This window comes from Canis aureus, chromosome 28 (assembly GCF_053574225.1).
Source record: "Canis aureus isolate CA01 chromosome 28, VMU_Caureus_v.1.0, whole genome shotgun sequence".
Taxonomy (NCBI): domain Eukaryota; kingdom Metazoa; phylum Chordata; class Mammalia; order Carnivora; family Canidae; genus Canis; species Canis aureus.
The window spans coordinates 547,952-560,352 of record NC_135638.1 but is presented as its reverse complement, the minus strand read 5'-3'; the positions used below and the strand labels follow the sequence as shown (position 1 = coordinate 560,352).

Genomic DNA, 12,401 nt, shown 5'->3' with positions numbered 1-12,401 from the left:
TCCTTTCTGTGAAATGCCTGTTTATGTCTTTTTTCCATTTGACTATTGGGTTGCTCATCTTTTCTGGTTGAATATTAGGAATTCTTTATATATTTTGAACATAAACCACTTTTTGGTTATATGGGTTATAAATATCTTCTTGCAACTTGTAGGAATTCCTCTCATTCTATGATTTCTCTTGATAAACCAAAGTCTTCATCTTTTTATAGTTGACTTTATGCATCTTTTCTTCACGCTTTGCACTTTTATATCTTGTTTAAGAACTCTTCCCCCTCCCCTAAAGACATGAAGATATTTTTTCTTACATAAATTCTAATTCTTAACTTCATTTGAGTAATCCATCTATAAATAATTATATTTTTCATTTCCATTTGACTTTTTAAATACAGTTTCCATCCCTCTGATGAAATTCCCCATCTTTTCCACTCGATTTTTCACAAATTAATCATAATTATTTTAAAGTCCCTGTCTGATATTTTAAATATCCAGGTTGTATTTGGGTCTATAGTATCATATTGAATACTGTGTTTCCTGACAGTGGATCATTTTGTTTCTTGCTTTTCTTTCTTTTTTTTTTAAAGAAGGTTTTATTTATTTATTCATGAGAGACATAGGCAGAGGGAGAAGCAGGCTCCATGCAAGGAGCCCGATGTGGGACTCGATCCCAGGACCTCAGGGTCATGCCCTGAGCCAAAGGCAGGTGCCAACCACTGAGCCCCCACGTGTCCCTCTTGCTTATTTTCTATGTCATAATTTTGATTGGATGCTGGATATCATATGTAAGAAAACAGGAGAGCCTGGGGCAAATGGTATGTGGGTCCAACAATGATGATGCCTCTTCTGTCAAGCCAATCAGAGGAGGGTGGTTGAGTCCGTCTTTCATAGCTAAGCCTGGGCTGGATTTCCTTGCTTCTCCTCTCACCTTTGGTGCTCCCCTGCTCCTGGGGTGCTGCTACTGTGTTCAGTGACTGTAGGGGCTGGGCTGCTGGAGGATGCTTCCTGGTTCTCCCGCCTGGCCCCTCAGGCATGGGGGACTGTGTGCCTGAGGTCAGCAGGGGAGCTTTCTCAACACTCCGCCTGCCCCCTGCCCCCACTGTGGGAGCCCCGCTCGGGCCTGCGAGTGAGTAGCCTGCCCCGCCGCCCCGGCCTGTGGGAGGAGAAGTCCATTTACACAGGGTGGGACCATGGGCCTGAGCAGCTTTCCTGACCTCCCCAGAGACATATGCGTCTTTCCTACTGTCAGTGCAGGGGGCGGGGTGTGATTTTCTGCCCCTTCTCCTTAGCCACCGACCTCTGCCCTGCAGGACCCCAGGGGGCAGGTGACTTCTGCTTCCAGGAGAGCAGGGCCCAGAACAGCTTCTATTTGGCGCCTGCCTCCCGGCAGCATCTGGTCATCGTGTGCACTCCTGTGCTCCCAGCATTCCTTGTGAGCACCTGATGGAAGCCCATGAGAAGGATCTGGAAAGTTGGGTGGCTAGCACCTTCCCTGGGAGCTTCCCACGGGTGCTGAGCTCTCAAGTTAACCCACAGTCACCTTTTCAGAACCTGTTAACATGTTAGTTATCTTCATGACTGCCTGGGCCTGTCACCTCTGCCCATTGTCACGGTCCCCTCTCCCTCCCATCACCGCAAAAGGCTGAGCAATTTGTGTGGCCCATCTCTCCTGGATGAGCTCTCAGCCTCTGGAATTCGGCTCCTCTGGCTGAATCACAATCTATGGTCTCCGATGGGCCTTAAAGAAGTTATGATTTTGTAGATTTTTTTTTTAATTTTATTCATTATCCATGATAGTCACACAGAGAGAGAGAGAGAGAGAGAGGCAGAGACACAGGCAGAGGGAGAAGCAGGCTCCATGCACCGGGAGCCTGATGTGGGATTTGATCCCGAGTCTCCGGGATCGCGCCCTGGGCCAAAGGCAGGCGCCAAACCGCTGAGCCACCCAGGGATCCCATGATTTTGTAGATTATCCCGATTTCTCTCACTGCGAGGGGGGCACAGGCTGAGGAATCCCACTGACTGTCGCCCCGCGGCCACCGCCACTCTCTGCTTTCTTTCTTTGCCTTGTTTTCCTCAATCGCACTTACAATGGCCCTGGTGTGATAGTCGTGTCTTGTCCATCTCCCCTACCAGAACGGTCACTCCGTGAAGATAGGATGCGTAGTTATTTTCCCCATTTCTGTGTCCGACCTACGATAGAAACTCAGCACAAGCTGTCAAAGAGACGCACGCGGTGAGTCCGGAGCTGTGACATCCTTCTCTAGCATCTCGTGTTAGTGAGTCCTCGAAGTCTGTGCTCGCGCGAGGCCGGCTGGTGCCCCCGTGTCCCCGTGTCCCCGTGTCCCCGTGTCCCCGTGTCCCCGTGTCCCCGTGTCCCTGTGTCCCCGTGTCCTTTGGGAGGAGCAGGTGCCCACTGGTGAGTCAGCAGCTGTGACGTGCCGGGTCCCCACGCAGCGCTCCAGGACGGGGGGCCCTTGGGGCTGCTGTCTCGTGGGGGGCCGGGCGCATGGCCAGGCTGCCTGTTGGCCTCAGCCGGTGACCTTGCCGTCCACCCCCCCACCCCGGCCAGGCCGCTGTGTCAGGCTGCAGGCCCATGGCCCTTTCCCTGTGCCTCCCTCCCTGCGTTTGGAAGACGCGGTCGTAGAAAGGACGGTGGAGGGCGGGGGCTGTGGTGCCTCCTGCCCCGGGCCCTGGACGGCTGCCTAGAGAGGCGGTGTCCCCTAGGCCGCGACGGCCCATGGCCCCGCCTCGCAGCACAGGTGCTGAAGGGCCTGTGGGTTTTCCTCTCTGACCGGGTGATTCTTCTTCACGGGCTGGGGCTTTCTATGTCTCCGGGTAGTCTGTTCTTATCTTGTTCTCCTAAATCATACTCAGGTGCAGTGCAAGCGGTGGCCGCTCCTGCCCGACCCGACCCAGGGCTCGGGGACTCCGGCCGCGTCCCCTGCGAAGCTGCCACTCGGAGGGAGGCCTTGTGGGCTCCCATCCTCCCAGGCCGGGAGAGCCCTTCTGCTTGGGAGAACTCAAGTCAGTGAACGTGCTCCCGAATTGCCGGGACCTCGTTTTCGTATCACAATTGTAACTACTATCCCACGGTGGCCCCCAGTACATTTTCTGATTAAAAAAATATTAAAACCAGCTCTCATAATGTAAGTGGTTTGTGAGCATTCTTCTCTAGCACTGTGCTAAAGGCCATACGTTCTGGGATATCGTTTAGTTTCCTATCGTTCAAAACCACTTTCCCCCATCTTTTAATTATTTATTTAAGTAATAATTCTGGGTGGGCTAATGGAGGCGTTTTAGAAAACATAAAGATGCGTGATGATAAAATAACCTCAATTATTCTGAAGGATAAAATAATAGCTGCCTCGAGTTAGTTGCTCTTACTGCTAACTGGGAAACAAAACATCATCAAAACACATTTTGATGCTCTTAATTCACTGGGACTCTAACTTCACTGGGAAAATGGCTTTGAGGATGGTGAGAACATTGACTAAGTGGCTTGTTCATCCCACACAGGATTACACCAGTTTCTGAATCAGAATTTCCTGCTATTGCAACATGTTTTTTTTTTTCTTTCTTCTTCTTCTTTCTTTTTATTTCCTTAGAAACAATCCATTTGGGTTCATTACGTGGCCATTTGTTAGCCCTGTTAGTTACAAGGCGTTGTACTTGTTTGTGACTACAGTGAGGTCATGTAGGCCGTGTGTGTGTGTGTGTGTGTGTGTGTGTGTAGACGGAGTCAGTGGAGCTCCAGGGAAGCAGGCAGCACAAGGGGTCACCCTGGTATTTCAGAACCCAAATCCTGCTTCCCCGAAGTCATGGGGGCATTTCTATTTCATTGATCAAGAAGCTTGGTTCAACTTTGGCTTGCTCGCTCCGGGCTGGGCATGGACATCAGTCCCTATGTAATATCCTCAGAGAACGCGCACAGATCCCAAGTGTGTAACAAGGTAAGCGTCTTTACAAACTGAGCACCTGGTCCCCAGCTCACCAAGCAGTATGTGACCAAGCCTCCCTCGGCCCCGCCTCGTGTCACCAACCCTTCTCATCTTGGGGAACCATTCTCCTATTTTGATAATTTTTATATTTTATATATGCGGAATTATACAGGATATACTAGTTTGTGTCTGGCTTCTTTCATTTTTCATGATGCTCATGAGATTCATCGCCATCGATCACGTGCTGCGTTTGTGCGTTCGTACTGCTGTGTAGTGTTCCATCGAGCGATACAAGGCAACTTACTCATTCTGCTGTTAACAGGCATTTAAATAGTTTCCTTCTGCGAAGGCTTTGGGGGGCCTTCTGAATACTCTGAACATTCTAGTACATCTCTTTTGGTGAAAATATACATATACGTACACTCCTGTTGGAAATATATACGAGTGGAGGTGTTGGGGCGTAGGTGTGTGCACGTTCAGATTTAGTAGATAAGCCAGTTTTCTGGAGTGGCTGTCAGCACTGGCACCGCACCGGCGGTGGCTTCTAGTTGCTCCATCTCTTCACCAGTATTCAACATTTTCTGCCTTTTTTATTCTAGTTATTTTGGTGGATGTGTATTGAATGTGGATTACTTTACATTTCCTTGATGATAGCAAAGCCAAGTACCCTTTTGTATGATTATTAGTATTCGTGTATCTATTTTTGTGAGTTGTCTGTTCAAGTGTTTTGTGCATGTTTTTAGCAGTTGCCTTTCTCTTTATTTGATATATATATATATTTATTATATATAATATATATTTATTTGATATATATATTTATTTGATATATATTGATATATATATATATTTGATATATAATTCTTTATATAATCTGGGTATAGTTCCTTTGCTCTGTGTATGTATTATAAATATCTTCTCCTCTGTGGGTTGCCTTTTCGCTCCTGCAATGGAATCTTTTGATGAATAGATAGATATTCCTCATTTTTCGAAAGTTCAATTTATTTTTTCTTCTATGTTTTGTGCTTTTTGTGTTCAGTTTAAGAAATCTTTGCCTACTCCAAGTTGACAAAGCTGTTCTGTACTTTCCTCTGACATCTTTATTTAGATTTGTAATTCAGCTGATTTGACATTGTAGATTGTATGCAACAGAGGTCAAGATACAATTTTTCTGTATGGATATCCCATTAACTGGGCATCATTTTACTTGCCTCCTTTAATTTTTTTTTAAGTTTTTATTTATTTATGATAGTCACACAGAGAGAGAGAGAGGCAGAGACATAGACAGAGGGAGAAGCAGGCTCCATGCACCGGGAGCCTGACGTGGGATTCGATCCCGGGTCTCCAGGATCGCGCCCTGGGCCAAAGGCAGGCGCCAAACCGCTGCGCCACCCAGGGATCCCCTACTTGCCTCCTTTAAAATGCTTTCACAAAATAAAGTTTTGTTGAAATATGTTTTACATTTTCCTGGGGAAAATTACTAATGATTCTTGAAAAAAAATTAAACCTATGGTGACTTAAAATGTATAATATAACCTGTAGACTTACTTAACACTAATATAGATTGAACTTTTAAGAAGTTCTTTGATTAGACTCTCGTTAGTGGCTCCAGTATATTTATTTGTTCAACATCAGAATAATTTATAATACACAAAGCATAATCATTTTTAAAATTAATTATTCTTCGCATGTTTCCATTTGAACTCAATCCAACATGTGTCTGCTAGAATGCGAGACAGCTGAGAATATGGCTGAAGCTTTGAGCTCCATTTTATGTCGTTTATGTTTTAAGCCATATAATAAAATTGTCGAACATTGGGTCAGTAACAAACGGTTTTACTTTAGTATTCAAAGCTATACCAATAAAGAGAAGTACAAGGTGAGGACTTTTATTGCTATTGGAGGGCCTGCCACCCCTCCTGTAACGCCTTCCACCAGGTTTTCCGCTAGTAATGACACAGATCTTTTAAGACGTAAAGATCGAAAAAAAAATACAAAAGCCTCATATCTGTATTTGGAATGACTGTGAATGCTTCCTCTTTGATGGCATTTCTGCTTAGTTTTATTTTTTTCCTCTTTTTATTATTTGTTCTAGGTTGTTCTGGTCAGTGGACATCTGGACAGCTGGGACGTTGGGCAGGGTGCCATGGATGATGGCGGTGGAGCCTTTATATCATGGGAAGCACTCTCGCTTATTAAAGATCTTGGTAAATATTTAGAAAGTCGTTAACCAATGTGTGGGGATCTCTAGCAGTGACATGTTTAACTCAACACAGAAAATACTAAACAGATAAATTACCGTGATATGTTCCAAGACCCTCCTGAGGTCTGTGTTTTTTTGTCAGTTGATTCCAAGAAAAGAAGAATTTTGTCCCCTTAAAGACATTTTATTCAAGTGTGCGCCAGACAGCCAAAGCTTCAGACGTAATCAGCCCTAGGGAGAAGGAGCAAGCAAACAAAACTGTAGCAAACGGAACCACATCGGCTAAGACCATGTAAGGAAGCCATGACCAAGTGCAAAGACAAGTCAGCAGCTCCCCCTGCCTCCTTCTCCTTGTTCATCTTGACACTGTCAGGCTGTTGAGCTAACCTCACGCAGCCGTCTTTCAGGGGCAAAAGTCAAGGAGAGGGGCACAGAACCGAAGGGATGATTCCTTGAGCCACAACAAGGAATCCAGGCTGCAGAATTGGAACTTCCAGGGAAACCTAGACATGAGGAAGATGGACAGGCCTAAAGAGAAAAAGCCGATGGTGAAAGCAGCGTTTGGTGACCCTCTCGGTGGACAAAAACATGCATTTCCTCTCTGTGTGCTGCGCTGGTCCGATTTTGAGTGAGGTTAGAAATAATGAAACAATCTGAAGTAAGAGCCCCGCATCTGAGTCAGGGCAGGGGTGGCTGTAAAATGCCTCGTCAGCAGAATGTTTTCTGTCGTAACTGGGATGCCTCCGCCTCAGACAGAGTAAACACGAGAACATCCTCTTTGGAGAAGACTCTCCATTGCTGACTTAAACATAAATGTTTAAACGCATCCATTTCTTCTAGTGTTTAATGAACCCTTCCAATCCCGTAAATAAGCCCCTTAAATAATTGGCGGATTAACAATAGATTGCTGAAACGGTCTTGCTTGCAGCAAATCTTTGGTGTAGCATTTTTTTTTTTCAAATACCTGTGTTTATTTTTATTAATTTATTTTTTATTGGAGTTCTATTTGCCAACATATAGCATAACACCCAGTGCTCATCCCGTCAAGTGCCCCCCTCAGTGCCCATCACCCAGTCGCCCCCCCCCCCCGCCCACCTCCCTTTATGCAACCCCTTGTTCATTTCCCAGAGTTAGGAGTCGCTCATGTTCTGTCTCCCTTTCTGATATTTCCCACATTTTGATTTATGTTTTAGTTGTGTTTTAAAAGTGGCGAGATAGAAAGATGAATGTGCATTGTTTTACCTTTAAATAGGCCAGCGTCTCTTAACCTTGACGCTGCTGACGTTGGGGGCCACGTAATTCTGTGTTGTGGGGCCTGTCTCACGCAGGATGTTTAGCAGCACCCCTGGCCTCTATCTACCGGATGCCAATAAGCACCATCCTCCTCGAGCTGTAACGACCAAAAATGTCTCCAGGCATTGCCAAATGTCCTTTGGCAGGTCGGGGGTGGTGGTAGGGGAATGCATAAAAGTGGTCTGCTAACACGATCTAATAAAAAAAAAAAAATCACTAAAAGACCTGATACAGGGCCATTTTGAGGGGAAAGAAAACAAACTAATTGGAAAGGTACCTAAACTTTTAACATCGCTCCCAAGCTGAACACATCCTGTGTGAAGGCAGTTTGTAAGAGCTGGGCATACCCGGAGACTTAAAGAGCATCCTCTCTTCTTAGGACTCTTAGGATAGAGTCGGAACATACAGACGCACCTGCTCACATAGGTGCCAACAAACACGTAATTTCAAGGTCTGGTTTTAGAACTGGGGAAGGTTTGAAAGAGGTGAATTGTCCAGCAAATAAAAGCCCCAAACATACATCCCTTCAGAGAAGATCTGGGAAACCCTACATTTGAATCCTCTCCCCCTTCCCTTAAAAATGCCCCCCTTGTGATCTGTTCTGTCTTTATCTTCATTCCGGGTTCCAGACACGAGACAGGCAGATATTAAACATTTTCTTCCTTACAGGGCCCAGATACGCATTTAAGAGATTAATTTTGAGGTGTTTGGCCAACTTGATTAGAAAGAGTGGTGGAGCGACAAGAGAACCGGGCCCCTCTGAACTGGAGCTTGTGTCCCTCTGTGACTCAACTACTCTTTTTGGCCTTGGGCAGGTCATTTTAACTCTCTGGTCTTCTTTCTCTTCATCTCTCTCTCTCTCTCTCTCTTTTTTTTTTTTTCCCTCTTCATCTCTTTTAACTGTAAGCTTCCAGAGTATTTTATCTGCCCTGGATGGGAATAAAGGTGATGCCTTCTCTGGGCTTTTGTGGTGCTCAGCATGGGACCCTAAGTCACCGTTAATTGAGTTGGATTCAATTGCATAGATGAAATAACAGCACGCAAAGGGGAATTGAGTATCTTTTCCAGCACTGACTTCTGCTGCTTTTGATAGCTAGAAACCAGTCTCCTTCAATTCAGGACTTGCCTTTCCTAGAGTTTTCTGGAAATCCTATGTAAACATATGAATAAAACTCTGAAACAGAGAGTAATAGTTCCTTTTTTTTTTTTTTTTTTGAAGATTTATTATTTGTTTCAGAGAGCGAGCAAGCGGGGAGAAGGATGGAGGGAGACAGAACGGGGAGAGGGACAGACTTTCAAGCAGAACCCCTGTTGAGCGCGGAGCCCGACGCTTGGGCTCCACCTCATGACCCTGAGACCATGACCTAGCTGAGACCGAGAACTGGATGCTCAACGGGCTGAGCCACCAAAGCACCCCAAGGAGTTCTATTTTTTTTTTTTTGGAGTTCCATTTTTTTTTGAGTGGGTGTTAAGAGGCAGCGGGCTCTGGAGCCAGACGCCTGAGTTCCTATCTCAGCCCCGCATCTTACTAAGCATGTGGCCTTTGCCTCTCTGTGCCTCAGTTTTCTAATCTGTGAGATTGGGACAATAATAGCTCCAATCTCACAGAATTGCTTTGAAAATTAGTCTGTTCACATAACGTACTTAGAGCAGCGGCTGACCCAACCCAAGAACTCAACAAACGTCAACTTGTGTTGTTTCCTAAGCCTGACTCTGGCAGTACCGGGTACGTTTTTTTACCCCATTCCCATTAGTCATCACACTGCTTCCTCACTTATATGGTAGTTACGTGATGTGACTCTAGGTCCGCCCGCTGTGTATGGAATATGCTTTCTCTTTACTATTCAAGTTGCCGTCTCATGTGTGAAGGACATCCAGTGATCCCTTCACCTGTTTTCTACTTGCGTGCTAAATTCCCAGGAATCTGAATTTCTCCACTTCCTGCCTCCAGTTCCAGCGTAGGTCACCTGCCCGGTCTCCACTCTCTACCTCATTGGAGACTGTACCCATTAAATCTTACTGTGATTGTCCCTATTAAATCTTACTCTTTGATTCTAAAGTTAAAATTAAGTGGTGGATTTCGATTTGTAGATTGCCTCCGTGTTTTAATGTGAGGATGTGAGGAACCGGGTCTAACGTGTGACATATGAGTTCTGTTTGATGGGATGAGCACTGGGTGTTATTCTATATGTTGGCAAAGTGAACACCAATAAAAAACAAATTTATAAAAAAAAAAATCACTGATCTACTTGAACAAGAGATACGACTTTGGGAAATGGGCTCATAATTATATTACTTAATTATATTAATAAGCCCAGACTGCTTAAGTGGTGATATATGAAAGCTCCGTGGCAATCATTTTTTTTTTTTTCTGAGAAAAGTGACTCCTTTTGGCTGATGTTCCTTGGATGATATGTCATGCAGCCCGGCAAAGTCCCTCCGTGGGGCTTATGAACTTGAAGTGTTGGTCCAGCGAGGATTTCTGATATTTAGGAATATAGTCCTGAGAGTCATCCTTCTGAGCCCTTCTCCTTTGTTCTCTTCTTATAGATTCCCTCTTTAGCCCAGGCCATCAGCTAAAACTATATTCAATTAATCTAACAGAAGAGATACTGGAGTTTTGCAAATATAATCCGTCATTCCTGAGTAGCTGTCAACAGAAGGCTATTTGCTGTGAAATGCTGTTGAATACTTCTTTGTGTTTGTGCTTTGCTGGGCTCGAATCTGTTTATTTGAAATGTCATTTCCTGGAATGTTCTGGTGTCCACGAACAAAGCCCACGGCCAAAGATGCTATGCTTCAGAATGTTCGTCTGGCACTTGAAAAATAAACCACCATCCATCTCAAAATTCTTCCAGCTTTATCATTTTCAGTGAAGTTAGAATTTTGAGTTTTCAGGCCCAGACAAAGGGGAGAAGAGAATCAGAATCCAGAGCACCACTTAGCTGTTGAAATGTGGACTTTAAGCGAAATATCTCGTTAGAGAAATGCAAGCGCGAGCGTCCTGATTGTGATTATTTTAGGACTCGGAGTCTATGTGTTAGAGAAATGTCTTATTTCTATAGCGCTTTACTCGTCCACTCAGCCGATTCTTGCCGTGCGCTGGGTTGCGTGTCCGTGTGCCCGACGTCTTGTACCAAAGAGGAACAAGACATGGTCCTTGAAGGGGGAGAGACATTGAATTCGAGAACTGCCACGGAACTGTTTTAAGTGCTTTAACTGAAGTGTGTACAAATGACTCTGCGCACCTGGCGAGGGCGGGGGGACCAGGAGGTGTGGCTGGGTCAGGGCATCTTCACAAAGGTGATATTCAAGCTTCCTTTTGTAAAGATGAATACGAATTCCTGAAGCGCAGGGGGCACGTGAGTAATCCCCAGCAGACCATAGAGCCTCCGGTCCTGCACATCATTAAAAATGAGGAGAAGGTTGTCGCCAGTAACAATCTGGGGATTGCAGGGGAAGAGAGGGTTTGCAAAATTGCAGGAAGCGTGCACTTTTTATGTAATAGTTTTATATAACTTTTTTTTATATAATAAGAAGGTGTCATTTCAGTCATCAAGAGAAATAGAAACCCACCTCAAGTGCCAAAAGACAGATTTCTGGCGTTGCCGTTATCACGAGCGTGGTGGCAACAGGGCCAACGGGGCAGAGGCAGGAAGGAGGAGGAGGACCCAGGGCACACAGCCACCTGTCGTCACAGGTCCGAGGGAGGCCCGTCCAGAGAGAGGGTTTCCTTCTCCCCAGTCAAGCCTCCCTTGGCCAAGTCCAGGCAGCCCACTCAGAGCGACCGAGCAGGGGAGACGGGCAGCTTTCCACCGAGGAGCCCTAAGCGGCAGAGCTGGCCGCGGGCCGGGCCCGACCCACCCCGTCCCGGTGGAAGGGGCCTCCCAGGCGCCCCAGCCCCCGAGGGTATGAACCTCCCACCCGTGGCGGTGGGTGGGCGCCGTAGGGGGGCCCTCCTGACCGCGCGGCCTCGCCTTCCCCCCGGACAGCCCCAAGTCGGGAAGGCCACCCCCGGGGTCTGTGTTACCGCAGACGGGACTGAAGCCGAGGGAAGCTCGGTGCCTGCCCACGATCACGCGAACCCAGGCGGCCGGCCCGCGGAGCTGAGGACAGACAGCCTCGGGTGGGTGACGGGGACCCGGCAGGCTGCCCCGGTCGGCGAGCTGGGCACCGGGCTGGCCTCTCTTCGCCCGGCGCACCTGTGCCCGCGCCGCCCAGCAGCCCACTTCTCCCGGAGCCTTGTGCCAACGACCCGCGTATCCGCAGCGATGTTGGGCCTACGCCAAGGGCTCTTGACCAGGTTTGCCCACGGCCCCAGGGGAGCCAGAATCCGGCGGCGTTTTTCTTTGCCAGCAGGGATTTCCATCTGAAAACACAGCACAGACCGTCCCTCCCCGCCCTCGGGATGCTCTTCCCCCACGGTTACTTTGTGAACGGCGGGAGGGAGACCCACAGTCCTGGGCAGGTACCCTCCTGGAACCACGGGTCCTCGGTGCCCTGGAGGAAGGGCACGTCTGCTGCGGAAGTAAGGAATGAGGTCTGAAGAAACCGTATTTCTCCCCACGTTAAATTTCATTGTCGTTAATCTGAATTCTAACATATAGATCGTGGTTTGCTTTTATTTTCCTGAATCAATTTTGGTCTTCTCTTGTTTTGATTGTATTGGATGAGACAAACACGAAGAACAGTAGAAGAATCAGACTCTAGGAATATGCTTACTCTTTTTTTTTTTTTTTTTTTTGATTCTAAAAGTAGCTTTACTGTCATGAGCATTTGTGGCCTCTTCTCATGGTTTTTGGGGGATGATCGTCTCATTTTTTTTTTTTTTTTTTGTACTCAGATATGTTATTTCCTCTAGTGGCAAGTTATGTAGTATCCCAGTCGCCTTCCCAGATGACTTGTAGCAGATGCCTATTTTCTCCCGGTTGGGAATTGCTGAGGACTTTCCAAGGTCCGATCCCGGGCATCAG

At 46.7% G+C, this 12,401-nt stretch overlaps 1 protein-coding gene across 6 annotated transcripts in view; it reads left to right on the top strand.

Moving 5' to 3' along the window:
* Positions 1–12,401, top strand: part of CPQ (carboxypeptidase Q) — a 319,086-nt gene that overhangs the window by 167,165 nt on the left and 139,520 nt on the right. For 5 of the 6 annotated variants that reach the window (XM_077876166.1, XM_077876164.1, XM_077876170.1 and 2 more), the window contains one exon: positions 6,028–6,139. In XM_077876166.1, the coding sequence (XP_077732292.1) occupies positions 6,028–6,139 (112 nt within the window). Of the gene's footprint in view, positions 1–6,027; positions 6,140–9,978; positions 10,320–12,401 lie in introns of those variants that run through there. The other variant, XM_077876165.1, reaches the window with a different exon arrangement.